The sequence below is a fragment of the Cydia amplana genome, chromosome 17 (assembly GCF_948474715.1).
Source record: "Cydia amplana chromosome 17, ilCydAmpl1.1, whole genome shotgun sequence".
NCBI lineage: Eukaryota > Metazoa > Arthropoda > Insecta > Lepidoptera > Tortricidae > Cydia > Cydia amplana.
In genome coordinates, this window is record NC_086085.1 from 12,985,746 (window position 1) to 13,008,208 (window position 22,463).

At 39.2% G+C, this 22,463-nt stretch overlaps 2 protein-coding genes across 2 annotated transcripts; both read right to left on the reverse strand.

Moving 5' to 3' along the window:
• Positions 1 to 7,932: 7,932 nt before the first annotated feature.
• On the reverse strand, positions 7,933 to 9,505 carry LOC134656130 (cysteine-rich DPF motif domain-containing protein 1). The gene is made up of 2 exons (XM_063511649.1): positions 9,376 to 9,505; positions 7,933 to 8,289 (listed from the first exon to the last, which is right to left on the reverse strand). Exons 1-2 carry the CDS (start codon positions 9,409 to 9,411, stop codon positions 7,939 to 7,941), a joined length of 387 nt encoding a protein of 128 aa, XP_063367719.1. The 5' UTR covers positions 9,412 to 9,505; the 3' UTR covers positions 7,933 to 7,938.
• Positions 9,506 to 11,406: 1,901 nt separating this feature from the next.
• On the reverse strand, positions 11,407 to 18,523 carry LOC134655818 (uncharacterized). The gene is made up of 6 exons (XM_063511300.1): positions 18,441 to 18,523; positions 15,850 to 16,134; positions 13,382 to 13,535; positions 12,544 to 12,687; positions 11,980 to 12,184; positions 11,407 to 11,608 (listed from the first exon to the last, which is right to left on the reverse strand). The coding sequence occupies exons 1-6, from the start codon at positions 18,508 to 18,510 to the stop codon at positions 11,426 to 11,428; spliced, it is 1,041 nt and encodes a 346-aa protein (XP_063367370.1). The 5' UTR covers positions 18,511 to 18,523; the 3' UTR covers positions 11,407 to 11,425.
• Positions 18,524 to 22,463: the final 3,940 nt, after the last annotated feature.

A 22,463-nucleotide genomic window follows, 5' to 3' on the forward strand; every position in this document is an offset into this window, starting at 1 on the left:
CCAATCATGCCCACTTAGATACTTTTAGATCCGACTCCTTTAAATTTACATCTCTCTGCAGTAGTAGATTGTAAAAATGGGTCGAATTATCTAAGCGTGTTAAAACTAAACATTTGGACGCTAGTTACTATAATGTAATACAAAAAATCTTAACCATTATTACTTCACGACGTTCCCATCCTCTTATTTCTAGATTAAATTGGACAAATGCTTCTAGATTGGGTTCTCACTACAATTTGTACACGATTTAACTGGTGATTTATTTCGGCAGACACGTGTTGCCGGGTGGCGTGGCGACAACGCTGCATGTCGGAGCAGCTGGTGCTGCTGTCCGCGCTGTGTGCGTTAGAGGCGGTGCCGCTAAGGTTTAACTATTTCGCCGCCTTCTGGTACGAGGTCGCCACCACGCCGGTAAGCGCCATCTATTATTTGTACAAACAATTGAGAGTTCTTTGAAAAGGAATCTACTTTCAAAAGACTCGGGCATTGACGTATATCTCAGGACGGGTCTTACGGGCACTAAAAATGGTATTAGTTCAGCGGTGTCACTCACGAATTCAAGCCAATAGTGCAGTGTAATGCAACTAGTTGCGACGAATCGCGCGCGTGATGTGAACTCATCAACCAATCGCATTGTAGCGATGTCACACCGCTGTCCTGGCCCCCTTTTTATTACCCATAAGGCCAGTCCTGAGATATACGTCAATGGATTCGGGTATTTAATAATTAAAAAAAAAAACTATTTGACTTTACGGCTAAACCAATGCGTCACGAAACTTAGATTAACATCAATAATATTTATAACAACAGCAAGATAAGAGTGTTGTCTTAAAGTAGTTCTAGTCCTAACTCGAAAGAACTATAGTCTTTACGAACCCTAACATATTTTGGCACTGTTACCAGGGAGACACGAAGCTAGAAGAGATGCTGCTGGAGTGCAGCGTGGTATCGGAGTACGTTGACGCGGTGTTCGATGAGCGGGACTCGCTCGAGGACCCCGCCATACACGACTTCGTGAAACATTATTATCCTAAGGTAACGTGTGTACTGTAAAATTAATGGCATCATTTTGATTTTTTTGACTAATTACGGCCCTAGCTCGAGACATCGAATGGCGGTATTCACAGCGGACCATATTTGCTCGCGTTTGCTTCGCGAGGCAACCGTGCGTGTTACATATTTGCCGTCTGGGAACACATTGCTGTTACAAGCATGGGAAAGCCGCACGCCGTTAGAGGATGGTTATAAATTATAATTTCGCGAGTCAGTCGATCCGGAATTCGGATAACAGGCAGCCGGAATTTAGTCTCGGCCTAAATTTTAAGATCTAACGTAATCGAATCGAAACTGTCGCGAGTCATCGGAACGATAAATCGATCTTACGTTTAGCTCACGTCTTTTTAGTCACTCGGAGAACATGTTTCGGAAATCTTAATTTTCCATTAAAAACTGTCGGTACTCGACTGAAAAGCTCTCCATTATTTCACGATTGTATAATTTTACACGATTTTATACAATCGTGATATAATGGAGAGCTTTTCAGTCGAGTACCGCGTTTAGGCAACGAAGCTTGCTGAGTTGCCTAAGTAAGGTACGAGATTGAAAAGCTTGATTATATCACTATTGTATACAATACTTTTTCTACTAGTACGTCTTCGCCTCGGCTAGTCTGTGGCCATGAGTAAGCCCATTTTTAATAAAAAAAAAAGAGTCAACAAAATAATACTTAATACTAGTAGAAGAATCATATATGTAGGTAAAAAAACCAAAAGTATTCAGATAACATGCGCGAGCAGCCGCGATACCTTCATACTCGTACGCGACCCGGCCCCCGCGCCCCGCGCCCCCGGCCGGTTGGTCAACGAAACCTTCTCGTAACTCATGAGGACCTGGTACTTGCTCCGCGCTTTCGATTGGTCAATTTCATTATAGTTGACTAAACTGTACCGAAATGAATATTATAGTTGACTAAACTGTATCGAAATGAATATTATAGTTGAGTGTCCCATAGTGAAAAAAGTATGCGATTTCACTTTGGTATACGAAGTCTTAATTCAAGCATTGTAGTCGACGAGTAGAAAAAATACTATTGAGATCTAACTAGGTGAAATAGTTATTTGTACAACAAGAGATCAAAGTTTGATATTTCTTCGAGTGTTTGTTTTGACTAGTTTTGAGTCCCGTGCAAGCGAAAGATTCTTCATCAGCGTAGTAAGGGACTCAAAAGCGCACGAGATGTAAATAACTTTGATCTCTTGTAAAGTCTATTTTTTTATTCGGTAGACTGAAATGACAGTTCATAGTATGAACATAAAATGTCATTTCATACTATGAAATGTCATTTTAGTCTACCGAATAAAAAAATAGTCTTTAGTTCACAAAACTTTCACCTCAGCAGTGAGAACATATTAGAGAATCCGATAAATGTATTCCTTCTTCATCACTTAGCTATTCACTCATGTTTTCTTAAGATATACAAACAATTAAGTTTTCACCTCAGCAGCTCGAACAAGGGTGCTTTGCTACTGAAAAACAGTGAGCAAAAGCGCATTTTGCTCATTCAGTGAGCAAAATCGTATTTTGCTCATTTTGTCTCACTCAGTGAGCATGCGATTTTGCTCACTGTTTTTAAGTAGCAAAGTACCCTTGTTCGAGCTGCTGAGGTGAACAATAATTTGAACCATAAATGTAAAGTTAGTAAAATGTTGGACAGCTGTTGGGGTGCGGCGCGGCGCTGGGCGCGGCGGCGCTGGCGGAGGAGCTGGCGGGCGCGGCGGCGCGCGCGGGCCCCGCCGGCCTGCTGGCGCCCGCGCGCGCGCTCGCGCTGCTGCTGCCGCGCGCGCGCCTGCCGCCGCCCGCGCTGCGCGCGCTGCGAGCGGCCGCCGACACGCTGCTGCACCGGACCGGTGACTACATTCAATTACTAACTAATACTACTACCGTACAGAAAATTCACTCCTTCACAAAAGTCAGATTTAGGTATAAAATTATACCTATATCGCCGCCTGCAAGCAAAATTGAAACTTATAACCGCGCACGAACCGTGAATCTCCTTTGCGCGCCGCAGTTTTATGACCGAGCTGTGAGTGTCGGCACGGGGTTATCGCTTGACAAGTTTTTATACCTATACCCACTGATTTATTATTTTTAAGATAAATATGCAGGAATTACGAACGTTGATTATGTAAACATACATTTTTTATCCGGAGATAGTATGTCTGATTCTCACGGAAGTAAGTTTCGAAGCCGCTGTGTATTTTCAATTTTGCGCGAGCGCCGCGTGACACAACTATCGTGCACGCCGAGCGGCAGCCCACTGCCATACGCCTGTCCGATGGGCGCGCCGGCCAAATGTACCTAAACTGCGGAGTGACACCCCCCTGCCTCGGGTCCCGTTAAATATCCACCCCGTCCGCCCCCGAGCGAAACGAGAAATGAAGCCCCGCGCCGCCCGAACTTCTTGGGCCGCTTATCGAAGTGAGATTTAAAACTTCTCTTTTTCCTAGCAGAGGAGGAGAACTCTGAGCCCGAGGCGCCGGCGGAGCCGCCCGCGCAGCCGGTCCGGTGCCACACGCCGGACGGCAGCGAGCCGGACGAGCCGCCGGACGACGCGGCGGCCGAGCCGGACGACGAGGCCGACGAGCCCCCGCCGCCCCTCCCCCGCGGCAAGGACTACCGCGCGCTGCTCGCCCGGGCGCTGCGGGACCTCGCCGCGCAGGTCGCCCGGCTCGTCCCCGAGGGGTAAACCCTCGCGCCCCCGCAGTACGGTCCAGTTTTGTTTGCGGCTAGTCGGTTTGGTGGTCGACTTTGTTTCTTTTGGAATTAAGCTCTGTTTTGTAGTGTTCATTATTGTCCGGCGTGTTTGATGTCGATCGACGTTTCGACGAAGCAAAATTATGAAACCGCATCGGAGATGCTCTCGTGTTGTTTTTTCATTTTTCATGTATAATATAAATTGTTTATTCGTAGGTAATTTTAGGACTTATAAAACGGGTCCCGGATCTTAAAGAAAAACACGCTGGATAATATTGAATGAGCTTTAAAAGTGAATAAATTGTTGAATTATTTGAAGCGGCGAGATTCCGATGTATAAAATGTTGGTTATGTGTTATAGAAATTTACCACCGCGGTCCCGCTAGTCGGCGATGAAAAATTAAACTTAATAACCTTTCGGTTTTGAACGTTTATTAAATTTTGACTCTTGAGGAATGTACAAGAAATTATAAGTTGTAAATTTAAAATCGGCTCAATGTTGCAGTGAAATTTTAGTATGTAGTTAGATTAACGCCGCGATTCTGATCTTTGTAAAATGAGGCAAGACACATAATTTAGTTCTTAATTACACTGTATTTGTTGAACGCGAGCGGTAAGAATTTTATATGTGTCTAGGCAAAATAGTATGTCAATTTGATATCGATTGTACCGTACCTTGTTGAAAACTGACATGAAGGTATGTATTGCCTGACAGCTCATATAAGCTGTAACAAAAATTCTTACCATTCGCATTCTAGATTATTTGTAATGTAACTTCAACCATATTCAAACGTAAGTGCAATGCTTCTTCTCGTCAAACGTAAACGTTTCACTAACTAAGACCTTTTTGTTAGCAAATCTAGACCATGTTTTCGTAAATACTTCCGAGTTAAGTGTGATTGGAATTAGGAACATTTCATCTTGTCTATATAAATTATTATCATGCTAGAATTTATAGCCAGCCCTCAGCCAGCTGTGCTAATCGTAAAGTGAGTGTAACTGAAAGCATACACTCATTAGTCATTAATTTCTTAAAAAAAGAGAAGATTGGTGTGTTAACTGTAAAATGTAATGAGATTGGTGGCTGAACTGGCTGACTCAGCCGCCAATCCTGGCTATACTACCTAAGGGCGGTGCATTCAGCCACAAATTATGTCGTATACTGCGTTTGAAATGTTGACGCTAATTTGAAAATATGACAACGTAACTAAGATATATTTGTACCGTGTGATTTGTAGGGTTCCGTATTTACCATGGTCTTTAAGACAGAGATTGCATATTTATTACTGAAATATAGATGCAATAGTTTAAACAGGGATAACTATTATTTTAATTCTGTATTTGTTAAAGCTTTAGTTGACGCATTTTTGTCTATGGCAACGCTGCTATACTTTATGTTGGGTAAAACTAAGGTTTCATAGTTCTTTATATTTAGTAGCTTAGTGTGTCCCAAGTAAAGAGTGCAATATGACCAGCGGTGGCAGCATGGTTCCATTTTTATCGCCTGTCACTATGCCCGGCACTTTCGCACTTACATACTTGTAAGAACGTGACAGGCATGGTGACAAATGATAAAGAGCCGACCATCTTAGCCCTACAGTAGTCATTTTCGTGTAACGTTAACAGGCAAAGTACCCGCGACGGGCTCAAACACTAAAAATTTCAGTATCTTACATTTTGGAGTTCCTTGCGAGGACTTTGGCTGTACATTCTGTCTAAATTGGAGACTTTAATAATGCAAAAATCCTTATAAAATAAAAAAAAAACTGTTTATTACCGAAATGTCAGGCCAGATTAAGAAGTGTTTGATTTATTATAAAATATTAGGTTGTGCTTTTCGATTCTTGCCTCATCTTCAAATTCATCAACAATGTTTTGTATCAGTACATTGAAAAAAATATCTGAAACCTGAAATTGAATTACCTTTTCATTAAAAGGTATATAATAATGAAATGATCTTTATATAACGATTTTATCGTTATATTTTTGGAAGCTGATGATTCTTCATAAAAATATGTGTTAGTATATGTGAAAATGTTTACAGTATGTATGAGTAGCTCTCCGTCTTATAGCTGTATATTTTACAATTTTGTATTTCGTGTCATGTCTCGTATGAAGAAATGTCTAGCTTATCGACTTTGGAATGTACCTATTTGTATTCTAAATTGTAATAATTATGTTTCGGCTGTGAGAGTATCTTAGTTTAGTGTTGTGGAGTGAGCGAAATTTCCCTACGGTAATCTTTCTCGATATCATACCTACCTGTAAGTCAACCGATACCCGTCCAAAACTTGTACTTTGTAAATCCTTTGCGAATCTTGATTTCGGTCCCAGCTTCTCATGTTTGCCGCTCCTTTAGTATTTTAATATACTTGTCTTGTACTGTCTATCTAGTGTCGATGTTAATATTTCTTCAGTAATTTATCTAAAGCTCAGTTACAAACTAAACATTTTTGTGAAATATTCTTGATTTGGCGATCGAATACTCTTTTGGTAGATAGGCTATCTATAGACATACCAGTCCCGTTAAACACACTGCCTCACTCAAGATTTTAATACACGGTACATGAAATTAAATTTATAACTTACGATGTAAAATTATATAAAAGTTTATCGTATATGTATACATCAATAATTGTAAGTTAATATAAACTGTTCATGTCCATTCTTAGTACACTACCATCCATCACAAATGTATTCGTCGTTGTAGTCGCAGGGGCCGTTCTCTTAATAGGGGTGTTACACTACTCGGCACACCGGACACGGTCCACCGGGACCGGATGACGTAGCAGCGACAAGGGTTAGAAAATGGGTGCTCTATCCAGAGAAAAAAATACATAAGAGTGCTCACTCCATACATCAGTTCAGACTATTAATTTCAGTGTCTACATCTAGCATCGAGTAGCGGAACTATCAGTACTGCTACTTGACAATAGATGTAGCACCGACTGGAAAGTCTTATCTCAACAGCATAAGACTTTCCGGTCGGTGGCTACATCTATTGTCAAGTAGCAGTACTGATAGTTCCGCTACTCGTTGCTAGATGCTAATAGTCTTTTTGGTACTAAAACTGATGTATGGAGTGAGCACTCTATGTATTTTTTTCTCTATTATCCTGGGTACCGTATCAGGTATGCCGTGTTGTGCGATTTCCATTTTAGCTAGTTCTCCGGTAGGTCTGTCTATAGGCATAAGTCTCGAATGTATTGCATGCAATCACCTTTTTGAATATAGTCTTCAATAGTCGCTTATATAACTATTGAAACAAAGCAATAATTTTACCTGGCGAGAGAACAGGTGACGAGATGTATCGAATTTTCATAATTTGTATATTATTCATTGTGTAGTTGTTAACGATTTATAAATAGCGTATCGGGTAATGACCGCGTCACACCGGCCGGCGCGGGCGGCGCGCGGGGCAGTCACTGGCGACTTGTAAAGTGGTGCTATCTGTTTCGAGTGACTGGAAATTAAGACAAAACGTATATTTAATTTTGTCCTGATTTTAGAGCTTATTAATATATATACCTTAATATAATATAACTGTGCTGTAATTATCTTTTTATTATTTTTAAGACAGTTTATTTCCAAACTGGCGCGGTGCATGGCCGCCGCCGCGAGCGGTAGGTACTCCGCGGGCAGCTTCTGTGCACCGCGCCACTAAGATATCGCTTGTAATGATATGAACTTGAAACTCGTGTGTTGACCTATACTATTACAAACATTTACGTTACTGAATTTCAGTGAAATATAACTGTGTTATGGACGTTAATTTGTGCAAAAAAAAAAGAATACTGTAAATCGGAGTGGAAAGCCAAAGTAAACAGTATTTTATAAATCTCACATTTTTGATTTTTATTCATTAATCCCTTCCTTAGCAGTATTTAGCAACCTCCTCTCTCCAAGTCAAGACATATTTCCTATTTCATTGGCTTAAATGTGAAGAAAAGCATTTCATTTTATGTAAAAAGTTCAACTAAAGAAATCTCTGACATGCAGTTCATCACTGTAAAAGTAAAATGATCAAAACTGCATGAATTGGTCATGAACCAATGAATTGCTCTTGTGAGCTGAGAATTTCAAAGGCATAGGTATTTGAATAGTTTTGTAGAAATAGGAAGAAATAACGAATATGACAAAACAGGGCGAATATGACATAAAAGTAACAAACAACGTAAATTTATGTTATTTTCTTTTTATTTGTGCAATTTTACTTTTTATTTCTACAGGAAATTCCTCAGCCGAGTTCTGTGCACACTCCAGGCAGTACATCTTCAAGTAGAACATGCTGCAATCCTTGCTGATGCACACGGGCTTGTTACACTTCACACAGTCTGCTCCCAAAACCAATATCTCACCCTTGCCGGGAGGGCTGAACGGGTCCTTCATTACATAGCTTGGGTACTTGAGGTCTATGTTCCGTGAGAATGGTGGACTTGTTCCTTTATAGTCAGCTGTCTCAGCTAAGTTGCATGATGAACAAGCAAATTGATAATAAATAGGTTCTTCTTTTGGTTTGGAGTCTCCCATAATTTTCTGCAACAAGTTTTCAATTGTTTATATCCCATTTTCAATGCACATCTTGAAATAAATATATTACACAACAATTTATTCTTCAGTTTTCAAAGTTGTAGCTTTTTCTTTTGGTGCTTCAAAAGGCCACCAGACAGGTTTGACCGCTTCCATGGTACTCTGGCCAACTATGAGTACTTTGGCATCTAGTGCTTCTTTGATTCTTACCAGCCCTAAACCATAATCTTTAATATAACTCTTAAATTTGCCTAAATTTGATTTAGGTTTGCCTTCAGCTCTGATGGTAGTGTCTGTTTCTATCTTATCATCTACTAGGTTTATAATTTTTAGTGGCATTATTCTCTTCCGAACTACTCCTGTGTGATGTACTCGAGCAGTGAGTTCTTGTCCTATGTAACAGCCCTTGTGAAAACTAACTCCATGTAAATAATCACAGTTTACCTCTAGAGGGAAACAAGTGCCCGGTGGAAGGTCATCCGACCCTTCACTCACACCTAGTTTATATCGCAAGTATTGGTAACCTTCATCTGAACTCTGCACTTTTATATTCTCATTTATATGTTTTGCTACCTGACTTCCATTTAACAATGCTGTTGATAGAACTCTGTATCCTAAGTCTGTTAGACGCGGATCTTTGTAAATGTTAATTTGGTTTTCAGTAACTGACTTACAATCTGGGGTTAGCTCAGGAGATGGTAGTAATGCCCAAACTCTGAGATCTTGACTCAAATCTTCTATTTGGACAGCACTTTTAAGCTTATAGATCTTTAGGTGTTTTTTGAGCTGCGCGAGTACGTTTTCATCGCACTCGAGCATAAACGAGGGTTGGTTTTGCCACTTGTATATCAGAGTATCAAATAATACTCTGCCTTTGTTGTTCAAAAACATGGCATACATGGACTGCGCCCCTGAAGACAAATGTTCCATGTCGTTGGTGATGAGGCCGTGCAGGAACCGGCTTGCATCATCGCCTGCTACTTTTATTATCTTCCTCTTTTGCAGGGGATACAGAACGCTGGAAGATTGTTCGCCGTGAAAGCAGCGAATGAAGTGTCTAAATGCATGAGGCTTACGAAAAATTCCATTTACCTGATAAATCATTCTAAGACGGTAAAACATTTGCATTAAGTTTCATAACAGCTAATATCTATTGCACAATTTTATTTATTTTCGTCATATTCTACTTATTCTAGCACAAACTCAAATTTTAATTTAGGATGTCTGTCAGTTTGACAAACAAATGACAGCCACATTTTTTCAGCTGATTACTATAATGTTGCCAGTTCTAATTCAAATGACATCAGCATGAGACAATAAAATTGCCAATATGATGGCTGTCAAGCCATTTATTGACCGAAGCGTAGCGAAGGTCTACGTTTTGACTCGGGCATTTTGCTTTTGTATGTCCGGATGTTCTCCTCTACAGGTCACAATTCTCAACCGATTCTTGTGAAATTTTGTGACCAGATTCTATGAGTAAATATAGCTGGTCAACCAAATCTTGTCAGTAAAAAAAGGCGCGAAATTCAAATTTTCTATGGGACGATATCCCTTCGCGCCTACATTTTTCAAATTTGCCGCCTTTTTCTACTGTCAAGATCTGGTTGACCAAGTATAAAATATTTTTGTCGATCACGTTTTTGGAAATTTTCACAAATGGAGGAGTTGTGATACCTCGCGCTTAAACAAATAGTCGTATCGATATCATAAGAATATTTTCTTTTTGAGACATATTTACATAGTAAATGGCAAAAAATGCAGAAAAATTGTATTGCTGGTTTAGGCGGTATTTAGATATTTAGTTTGTACTCGAGAATGAGTAGCCGAATTTCGTCAGCTTAGTTAAGAACTATCATGGCGCATTTTGTAAACAATCGCTTTTTTTGTTTGCACACAGAAAGTCTGGGTTCGATCCCAAGTAAGACATAACTTTTTGTATTTTTTTTTTCACTTAAACTTCGTTTTTTTTTAATAAATTAAAATCTTTGTATTGTTGATTGATCAAACCGCTGTGTGGCGCTGTCATCGTGCACGGTCCCAATAAGCTATGCTCGCGAGGTCTACAGCTCACAGAGCCACTAGTAAATGTAGGTACAGCTTGGCAAAAAAGAGTAGAAATTAAAAAGTGTCAACATTGTAGCGGCCCTTTCAAACCAATTTATATAGCTAGCTGGTCAACCAAATCTTGACAGTAAAAAAAGGCGCGAAATTCAAATTTTCTATGGGACGATATCCCTTCGCGCCTACATTTTTCAAATTTGCCGCCTTTTTCTACTGACAAGATCTGGTTGACCAGGGGCCTATTTCTCGAACGGTATTAGACTAATATTATTAGTCCACGAACTGTCAAATCGTATGGGTTACTATGGCAACACACTAATAATATTAGACTAATACCGTTGGCTTAAAGGTCTCGTAACCAGGCCATAAAATCCAAAAAAAAAAAAAAAAGACTAATACCGTTTGAGAAATAGGCCCCAGGTATATAAGAAAACTGGACGACACTACAGTGGTGTCACTTTTTAATTTCTACTCTTTTTTGCCAAGCTGTAGAAAATTTGAATTTCGTGCCTTTTTCTACTGGCAAAGTTAAACGTTTCACAATAACATTGCAATGTCTAGTTTAGTATGTAATGTATTTATTTAATCGTATAGGCATTACGTTATACAGATACAGAGAAATCATAAATCTAAGTAATAGACTTTCTGCAATCTGCATAGGCATGGTTTAAAAATATAATACTAATAACAAACTCATTTACTGTGTAATATTTATATTTTAATCTTTTTTAACTTAAAAAATCTAAATACAAAACTGGTATAGTCATCATCATCGTCAATAAAAAGGTCAAAAACTATACAAAATTAAATCTAACTAACTATTATTATTAACTCAGTATCCGGCAGAAAAACTCCTAAAGATATATTAAAATTTTAAGTACATGTTAAAATTTGTGTACCCATATTCATAAACGCAATTATAAGTTTTTCATTAAATTAATATTTAGATACCATGAGATTTCGCAGTTATGACACTGATGCTCTTTTCAGTGTCGTTCATTTCATTGAGTAGTTTACCCTTGTTATGTTGATGAGGCATAGATAAATATCTCTATGGTTCAGGCAAAACGATTCCACGTCACACGCTGGAATCCTTATCGCCGTGCGGCACGGGCGTGCCGAGCCGCGAGGTGGGGGCGGAGTCCTGCTCCAGGTTGGTGACCAGCTCCGTCGTGGCCGTGGGCTCGGAGCGGACTGACTTGCTCGGCGATGGCGACTTTCCCCGGCGCCGACGGGATTTTAGCAGGTGGGGCGTGATTTTCTGAAACGAATAAATAGTCGTTGAGGATTTGACGAATATATTTTATTTTTGTAGTAAGGTGCGTCCAGGTCTATAACCCCCTAGTAATCCCAGCATGACTTACGTAGACGCGCGCGACTGCATACCTACTTGAAATCCATTACTACAACGCATGCCTTACTAGGGGACTAGAAAGGCGATGCAACTCTAACGACGAAGCTTCGCCTGCGCCTGCTGTTTTATCTAACACTCATAAACTAGTCATTATCTAGTCTTTTTGGCCACGGGAGTGAATGAAAGCTCCATATTTGACGTACCACTTGGCAATTAGGCATGAAAACTTAGCGTGATCCGATTCTAAAAACATTATTGTCTGTGCACATTTTGCTCACCTGCTCAGGGTCTTTCGCCAGATAGACCCCAGTCTTCTTCAGCTGAAAGTCGGGCGCCGTCAGACAGCGCACGATGAGCAGCGTGGCCGCGCACGCCCAGCTCACCCAGACGCCGGCGCTGGCGGCGCGCGTGGCCTCGGCGCGGGACCCGAACTTCCACGTGGCGTTCCACGAGCGCTCCATGTACACGTTTACTGATGAGCAACTGGAAAATATGATCGATATAACAAGGCCTTATAGAACTGCAAGTAGGTACTAGGTATATAAAAAAGTTTGTGGTTTTAGGTGACATAATGGCGCAATCATATTGTCCGTCTCCGTGATATTGTCAGTTCCTTATATACCTACTTTGATCATCACAGTGTGATTGCGTGACACTTAAAGCCCATATCTGAGTACCGCTTCGACAATAACCCTATTTTATTTTAGGTTTCGGTCTCTGGTTGATGCCATACGCTTGGTACGCTAGCGAAATATTTGATTAGGGAATAGAAGGAATAGAGATAAAATATATAGTTAAATTGTCATGTTTAGGCAGGTTAGCGTATACTTAATTGATCTTACGCGGTAGCATTGGTGTAGTTGTAAAACGCCGAGCAGAACTCCCTTAACCCGCGGTTGGTCTGCGTGAAGCTGCTCGCGGTCAGCCCGACCAGCACCAGCGTGAACACCAGCGCTGGCGTCAGGATGCGCCACGGTTGGGTGAGCCTGGACAGTTTACTATATTAATTTCCTTCATAAAGTAACGACTACTTATCGGCAGTGGCGGATTTTCCCTAAGGCCAGGCCCGGGCCTAGGCTACTGCGGCAAAACATTATTAGCGGCGGCAGTCTATAGATACGATGCGTGCATGATGCGATTGAAGACTGCAAATCCGCCAATGCTTAGCGGACATGTGAAATATCCACCTGTCCTCAAATTATTGTCTAAAATTAGAAGCATGCCGTTTCGTATTTATATATATGCTAAAATAAGAAGGACATATGGCAGTAAGTATGGGTTTTGTGGACACGGATATTACCTAGGTGAATATAAAATCTTCAAACGACAGAGTGCATCGGGGTCAACAGAGGAATGGGAACCAGCTGCCAGACTCCTCTGGATCCAGTAATAAGGATATTATATAAATAGAAAACATCTGTCGAGTTTCGTCGCCCTCATAACTGGTAGGCAAACTACCTTACAAAAAAAAAAAAAAAAAAGTAATTTATGATTCTCAAAATAGTGTGAAATGGCATGCGCTACGCGATACTACATGTGTCTCTTATGCTAATATCTTCGGACGAAACCTTCGCATAATTAGGATAGAACTTCACTTACAGGTAAGTTCGTTTAATCTCTAATTGTATGTACCATTTTCTGGGTGTCATGGTATGTACATATTATTATAAAGTGTCTCACCCGAACCGCGCGTGCCCACCACCAGGGCACATGACGAACAATGTCGTCCACACGAGCGCGAACACGGTGGAGACGATCGGCATGTACTCGACGAACTCGCAGTCCGTCCGCGGTCCGAAGAAGGTCCTCATCAGGTCCAGCGCTGGCCGCTCTTCTAAGGACGCTGTAAGTATGAAGAGAAATAGGTTACTTAAGTTGTTATGTAAAGTAATACGATACATCAAATTCCACGATCCACCATTAGAAGTTTAAATTCAGCTTTAACGCCATCCAATTAGTAGTTTATGCAACAGTGATATAATAAGGGTTCTTAAAATTCAAGGGTCGAAGTTACAAAACGAGACGTAGTCGAGTTTTGTAAAAAAAGACCCGAGAATTTTAAGAACCAATTATGAGCTGTTGCATACATTACTTTTTCTATGACAGCTGCACCCGACACAAAACAGTTGAGACTAAGAAAATGGGTTACTTTGTATGAATTATTATGCACACAGCAAAAAAAAAATTATTGTAAATGAAAACACCTCTTTCAATCAAGATGATCGGAAGTTGAATCTTTAAAAAAAATAAAGCAGTTGTATTATACTCATAAGATGACTGCTAGCAGTCATCTTATGAGCCTATAGACAAATCATTCAAATGACATTGCTTTAGATATCACTGTCAGTCATTTAATTGACACATTTAAGTGCTGGAGTAGAAAATAGTATTTTATACAATCGTGATATAATGGAGAGCTTTTCAGTCGAGTACCGTGTTTAGGCAACGAAGCTTGCTGAGTTGCCTAAGGAAGGTACGAGATTGAAAAGCTTGATTATATCACTATTGTATACAATACTTTTTCTACGAGTCAACAAAAAAAATACTTAAAACTAGTAGAAGAATCATATATGTAGGTAAAAAACCAAACGTATACAGCTAAGATGCGCGAGCAGCCGCGATACCTTCATACTCGTACGCGACCCGGCCCCTGCGCCCCCGGCCGGTTGGTCAACGACACCTTCTCGTAACTCATGAGGCCCTGGGACTTGCTCCGCGCTTTCGATTGGTCAATTTCATTATAGTTGACTAATTAAACTGTATCGAAATAAATATTATAAGTAGTTGCTTAAACAGTATCGAAATGAATATTATAGTTGCCTAAACAGTATCGAAATGAATATTATGAGTTGGGATCCCATAGTGAAAAAATTATGCGGTTTAACTTTGGTATACGAAGTCTTAATTCAAGCATTGCAGTAGTGATGGGTAGGACATCAATTTAAAATGAGTTTGTATGAGTACCTCATTTTCTAAAATGAGGTGTTACAATGTCTTACTTCAAATGAGGTGAGGTACTAGCATATTTTCAGCGTCAACTATTCAATTAATTCCAACAGCGACAATTTTTTTATGATGTATGAAAGCTTGCAGCGCTTACGCTTGTTGTCTTTCGTGTTTAATTGTTAACGTATTTTCGGTGGTGACGCGAAGCGATATTGAAGTACGCCGCGTGTCGGTCTCACTCCCTCTTTGGGTATTTCTAATTCATTGTTTCATTTTGAAAGGATTTTTGAGGGATTCATGTCACAGAGAGGCGGTGAGTGGTACAAACTCAACGCTTTTCTCGGTGGACCTTTTGTCGTTGCAATAAGGTTTGTATAGTTCGGCAGTTGACAGTGTGGATCATTACCAGTGTTGGCCGAAAGTTAATACGAATTGAAAATGTTGGCCATTAACCATTATAAATTGAACCTTAAACCGTATCGGACGATTATAGTTTACGATTCAATTTATAATGGTTAATGGCCAGCATTTTCAATTTGCATTAACTTTCGGCCAACACTGATCATTACTCGTTTCTTCATTTGAGACATTTGAGTTTTGAGTGTCGGCGAGCAGGCGAGCACCTAGCGCCTCGCGCGATCCAGGGACTCTGTTGCGAGTTGTGAGGAGTGTATGAGTTTTGAGGGTCGCGAGACTCGCGAGTGAATTTGAACGGATAAGAGTTTTTTTGAAATTTGAAGTGTGTGAATGTTTTGTGTGGCAAGAGGTGTTTGTGATGCGCGCGAGTAAATGAGTAAAATGAATAGAGGAGTGAAGTAAGACATTTTTGCGGTACGAATTACTGCGACAAATTAACAAAATGAGTGTTACAAATGAGGTGCCTCACGAGTGAGCGACTCAACACTACATTGCAGTCGACGAGTAGAAAAAATAATGTGTATACCTTATTGCAAAATATATAAGGTCCATTTGACGGTATCTTAAGAAGTGTTGCTGTAGTCTATCTATCATATACCATACGTATAGTGAGTAGGTAGTCGTTAACCTATTTACCTAACTGAAACATTATTTATTATGTGCTGAAACCGGAATCAGGGAGGCGGCTGGGTTCTATGTTCGTAGTCGCTTTCCTCTACAAAGCGCGAAAACGCTGGGATCGGCTACGAGCGTAGCGCTACGAAAGCGCTCGCTAAATCACTTACCATTATTTGCAATAGCGTCTTCTAAATCAGTGTTTGCATTTCTTCTTCTCTTCGACGTTTCTGTCGTACTAACAAGGACGGTAGTAGCACTTGTAGCTTGAGCTTCGTTCACTGCAGTCTCATTAGCCGCGGCACGGTCTGGGTTGTAAACAAGGACCGGGCTAAACACAATATGCGGAGCTCCCAGCACGCAGTGGTCGTCTACTATATACATCGTGTTGTGCAGGAACACGTAGTTTAGGATGCCGAATACGGCTGCTAGCACGTAGATTATTATGTGCCATGCTGGAACAGAAAATGTTTTATTTCGTTAATCGGAATTGTAAACTAAATTCGATACTATTACGTAGCTTAATAAGCAAACCCGCCTGTTGTTACCCCTATCCAATTGTCTTTAATTGTTTCTGTACTTGCTTTGTAAGGTGTGTGAGATGTGCAATAAAGAGTAGGTAGTGTATTGTTGAATTTTTATGTTTTGGTCCTGCCACCATATACCTAGTTTTAGTTTTAGCTTTAGTCTTTTACCAGGCCTCACTGACAATCAGCGTCACGTTGTGTGTCCTAGGATACACAACGTGACAAAAGCTGAGTGGGGACCTTTTGGCACAAATATTTATGTAATTGAATCTTAGTTTTGTGTTATTTTATCTTGTGTTATTAATTATTATTTGTGCTAATAAACATTTCTTATTCTTATTCTTATGTGTACGTAGAAAGATGCAAAGAAAGTTTATACCTCTTCCACCTCATTTATCGGACTTACTTATCCCGAGGTACTTTTTAAGTACTTTAGGAACGCATACCTATTGTGCACTTGGTGAGCAGAACTTATACAAGTTAATTTTCGGTGCTGAGATGCATTTATTTTCGTAGGTTTAATAAATATACAAAAGCTCTGATATTCTGGCATTTATAACTATGCTCAAAATGCTAAAATTGCTCAATGCAGAAAGGCGCTTAGAAAGTTACGTAGGACAATTTTAAACATTTGTGACCGATTAGATTACGAATGATAGGTAGGTACCTAATAGGACTTATCAGTCAATGTGTCTATAGTAGATAATTTGTGGTAATATTTGTCCTATATTTTCAATGTACATAGATAGCTTATCTTTAGATAACTCTGAAGTAATCATAACTTTTAAAACTATCAAAATAGTTTTATAAGAAGTAATTGTCTAGGTACACCATTTATTTATTTTTAAGGTTCCGTAAACTATAGAGGTATAATTTCATCATATTAACCATGTCAGTTTGTACCCAACTAGCAAATTATGTCGTAAGAATAAGAATTTCATCACAGCCATCTCCTAATCATCGACTCTAAATTGCCTAACAGCAACTTCTTAAAAAAATAAATGATTTTTTTTCAAATCATAACGAAATTACTAACTGTAATATAGCGACGTTTGAGGTGTGTTATCACTGTTTGCTCGGCTACAGCGGGCCCGGAGGCGCGGCCGCGGTGAGGTCATATCATTATAAATAAAATTTAAGCTTGCTGCGCGTGCGACGTGCTAATTGTTGCTTCACGAGTCAACGCGTTATTATACTAAATATTATAAATTTGGGTATAAATAAGCATGTCCACGCGACGATGCGTTGTTCGGACTTCAGTGAACCTCCCAACAACTAAGGTAAACGTACTGGTGCTCGACGCGGTCTCAGTAGCTACATGTCATCTTGAAACTTAAGTCATTGACAATAGAGGTGACATCAGGGTGTCATCTATTGGGCATTAGCATGTCAAGTCAGTGGCGTAGCGTGGGTTTTGGCCGCTCGGGGCGGATGAAAATTTTGCCGCCCCCTAGCTTACGTATTTCAATATAATAAGTGCAACTGAAATAGCTCAAATATTTATACGATATTATTGGTATTTATTCTGAAATTATGCCGCCCCCTAAAAGTGCCGCTCGGGGCGGACCGCCCCCCCCGCCCCCACTACGCTACGCTACTGTGTCGAGCACTAGTACGTTTACCTATATGTAACTTAGTAGATTACGGTTACTGAAAGTGATCCTCTCACAAAAACCTCAAATGAAAGCTTTTTTTATTTCTTGTGATTTTTCAGGAATATTTATAATTTTTCAATTTTTGAGAAACAATCTGCATTTTGCACATCTGAAATTGAGTGCGGCTGTAGACTTTTGTTCAATACTCACAATCATAGTAAGACAAAAGAATGAGTTTGACAGAGTTCTAGTCTGCTCATTCTGATTATTCTGTTAGATTTATTTTTACCAAAATTATTGAAATTAAATGGATGAACTTATTAAAAAAAAAAAAAAAAAAAAAAATTAAAATTAAAATTTAATCTGTTTATTTCATAAAATAAGCATGCATATTTACAAAACTTAACTACTAATCTTAAATTAAAAAGATTTTTTGAGTTAAGGAGTCTAGGTAGTCATATAGAATTAATTATACACTACTATTACAGTTTTATTATATTGTTAGTTTTATTGACATTGCCCACAATCTGTGCATTTAATAAATTAGCCATATTTTTATCACGATAATCTTACTTCGCAAAAAATACTTAAAATAGGCATAAAAAATGTTTGAATGAACGTTGAAGTTAAGTTACCTACCTTTCCACGCTCTTAGGTGCTTGCCCGAACGCTCTTCCAACTCGTAGTAGTCGTTAATAAGTATCGCCATCGCGTTGTGGCTATTCCATGTCCATTCTGTAACAAGTTTTCAGTCGATGAAGACATAATGAAGCATTAATTTAGGTACCTATTTGCCTACACATGGTGTCGCGTTCTGTATGGAGTAAACAAAGGCCAATGTTAGAGGGACTTAGGTCAGATATTCGTATGACCCCTATGTAGCTCAGGGTTCAGCTAAAATCATTGGTTTCGTGTACCGTAAAATGGGGTGAGTAGGTGCAAAACTGACATTCAAACCTCGATAACATTTTATTTTTACATATGCAAACTGAATGGTGTATATAATAAGTGTTCCGGAAGTTTGTATTTTCGTTTTTATTTTATTTTGGGTAGTTCCATTTCATAATTTTGACGATAAACAGGAAAACCCACCTCACCCCGTAGTCCCTCGTATTTGGGGTGAGTTGGGTTTTCATACAAAGGTGATTTTGGAAGATTGTTGGATCGATTTTTTTTTATTATGAGTATTACTATAGCTCCAATTTAAATTGGAATGCATTGTTTTTGTGGCAGTAGCCTTAAAAAACCATCTCACCCCCCTTTCAAACCTTCTCTCCCCATTCATAACCCAACTGTCCCCGCGAAGCCTACTCACCCCATTTTACGGTAATCATCAAATTTTGTCTCTTACATAGATAAGGTTTCAGCCAAATCCTGAGGCGAGGGGGGGGGGGGGGGGCTCTAAAGTCTCTCATGGCTTGCGGGGTGATGCGTTGGGGGTATGTAGTAAACCTGTGGGGGTATGTACAATGTGGGCTACCTCTCGTACCTTTCTCAAACAGAAAGAGGAGACTATATACTATACTGCTGTCGTTTTCGGGAGAATCATGGGATCGCAAACATTCTACCACGAGTGACCCTCTAGTGAGAGTGAGAGCTATATATCTAGCCTAAATCTAAACTGACTCCAAGACAAGTCAAGGCAAGGAAAAATTGGGGAGCGTGAAAGTATTACACTTTACTAAGTAAATAATGAAAATTCATATGGAAACTAAAGTTGGAAACAAATTATCGGACGCGGCTGACGGACGCAGCTCACAGCCGCGACTTATAGGTAAGTATGTCTAGATAATGAATATACACTGAACTGTGCAAACTATCGGAGGTAAGCCGTGGACGTAACCTTGAGCCTTCGGACATCCGACAGAAATCTGGCGCGCTGGATGTTCCTGACTGTGCACACTGTTATGTCGCGCGCGTCAGCCGCGTCCGTCAGCCGCGTCCGATAATTTGTTCTTAAGGCAGAGACCAATAGGCCCATTTATTGATTCATGAATTTGTAAAATGTTTTAATCTACTTACAACGTAATAGAAAAACTACAGTTTCGATTCGATAATGAAACACATTTGCATATGCCTAATATTTAATAGGCTAGTAATTAATTTCCCTGTCAACCCCAATACCATCGTCGATGTTGTAAAATGCCAATTTAAACCTTATTTTCAATGCTTTAAGGTTTACAAATGAGTGCAGCGCCTTCTGTTAGTGCGCTCGCTAATTAACGCAACGTGACAAGTGGTTAACGTTAACGTTAAGGTCCCTCAGGAGAGAGTTAATTAAATTTACGACTACGGGGAGTTGACGCAACATACAACTAATAATTTACTGTAAACGTTATATTTACCAACCCAACCTTAATGAAAACATAATGCGACCCGTTTGGCATGAGCATATTTTTCGCGATTTCTTACCCTTCAATACAGATTATTACATATTTACCTACATAGAGCAGTAAGTACCTAATATGATTTGGCTTTTGGGACCCTACTGGGGGTCAAAAGGCCAAGACTCAAGACCCACAGCACAGGTTGAAAAATATATATGCCACTATGCTATGTGATGAATAGGGCAGAGTGGCGCTCTCTTGTGTCAGAGGCCAAGATCCTCTTTGGGTCACTGAGCCAGTGATGTATGTATGTATGTATGCCATGAGACATTTGAACGTTTACATATTAGTACCTAGCTATATGTATACAGCTGTTGAATTACCGCCCTAATGTTATGAGTTACATAAATAAGTTGATTAAGTATATTCCTCATATATTTTTTCTTATTTAATATCTATTTTTTATGAATCATAACTATCTAATATACCTAAACATACATTATACAAGTTTTGTTACATTTTCCTTTTGACACAAGCAATATCGTGTTTTTTGCTGACGCATTTTGATATAGGTACTATGTATCAAAGTATTCAAAATTCCTTCCTTCCTGTTGCCAGTTATGCAATCTTCCCGTTAATAAAACCCAAAAGTTTATACTGGGATTCGGAAACATAATTGACCATATATCCCTTCATGGTATATGTATATAGTATAGTTTTTTATCAACACAATGGTGTAGTATATATTTTCCCTATTGTTCATTCAAGGACGAAAATACACCGATAATGGTTCCCCCGAGTGTACAACGTTGTCATATGAAAACCACCTTTAATCCCTTAAAATAAAGTGTATAATAAAACTTCACTTTCGTGGCCACACATATACATGTGATAAAGGCCGGTACCTACATGTCAACTTGACATAATTTATCGGGACCTCGTTACATTTTTTATTTTAATTCGAAGCTTATTCAGTAGAAATTCCAAGATGGCAGGTGGTGTCGGGAGTCGGGAAATAACGTAAGAGGTTTTGGAGATATTAATACAATAGGGATGTTGACAATTTTTTGGAACTGGTTTCATTTTGTAGATAGACACGTAATAATTACAGAAAAAAATATAGAAAAAATATATTCATTAATTTTGAATAAAAAAACATGTATAATAAGTTTCGTGTTTAAATTTCGCGCCTAAACGCTCCAAACTGTCACGTGACCTTGATGACGTAACGGCGTTGTAAACAAACTGCTGTCAGTCATTTTTTTAAATTCTTTATATGGCAACTGACAATTTTTTTTTAAAGCCTTAACACACTACCGCATCGGACAGCGACCTTCTTTCTCGCTCTAACTTATAGCTGCGTCCTTAACGCACCACCTTACACACTATCGATTCGTGCGCCGCACCGCACCAAGATCGCGTTTCGGTACGATAATCTGTAGACAGGCAGGTTTTATAACTTGTCTTTGGTGATTCCACTGTGATTACGTCACGCGCTCCGATTGGCGTTTGCAGTCACGTGATACTGGGCATTATTTTAAATACTTTTGATTATTTTTAATTAATTTATTACGCATATTTACACTTGCAAAATATGATTTTCCGCGTTCTAATATTCCCTGCTATGGTAAAAACATAACATGTTATATATTCGCGATTCATGTCAACATCCCTATTGTCAACATGAAATGAGGCTAAATAATCTCATGTAATCAGGATTTTCAGGAAAAGGGTGAATGTAATTGCAATTTTAAAGCGTTTTAATATATTTTTGATTGAATTAAGAGGCCGGTATCGATTTTAGTCGCAAAGTTGTAAAATTGATAGATTTAGTCGCTGAAATTGTACACCTTTTGTTACGTAATAGAAATTACAAGTACTGGTATCTATTAGCACGTTTTTTGAAGAATTTTTAAAAACTGTCCCTTCTTTATTGCCGGTGACGCACGCTCGGGACCTCATTGTTAAAAGGCAAGATGAGAAGACGTGCTAATAGCAACCAATACTTGTTATTTATATATTACATAACAAAAGGTGTACCTACAATTTCAACGACTAAATATAATAATTTTACATTTTGGCTCTAAAATCGTTAACGGGCTCTTAAAGACCTTTTACAATATTTTCATGTAGTGCGTTTATAATGCTTTAGAATTTCTCGCTACGCTCAATATTTTTTATCTTTTGCTGTCTGCTCATGATGGAATCCTGAAAGGTATTTTATTGTAAGTAAACAACGCATGTCCTTAATATATATCTAAAATCTGGTAAATAGATCCTAACATCAAACATATACATATATTATTTTCAAGGTTACTATACTCGTAAGTCTTTG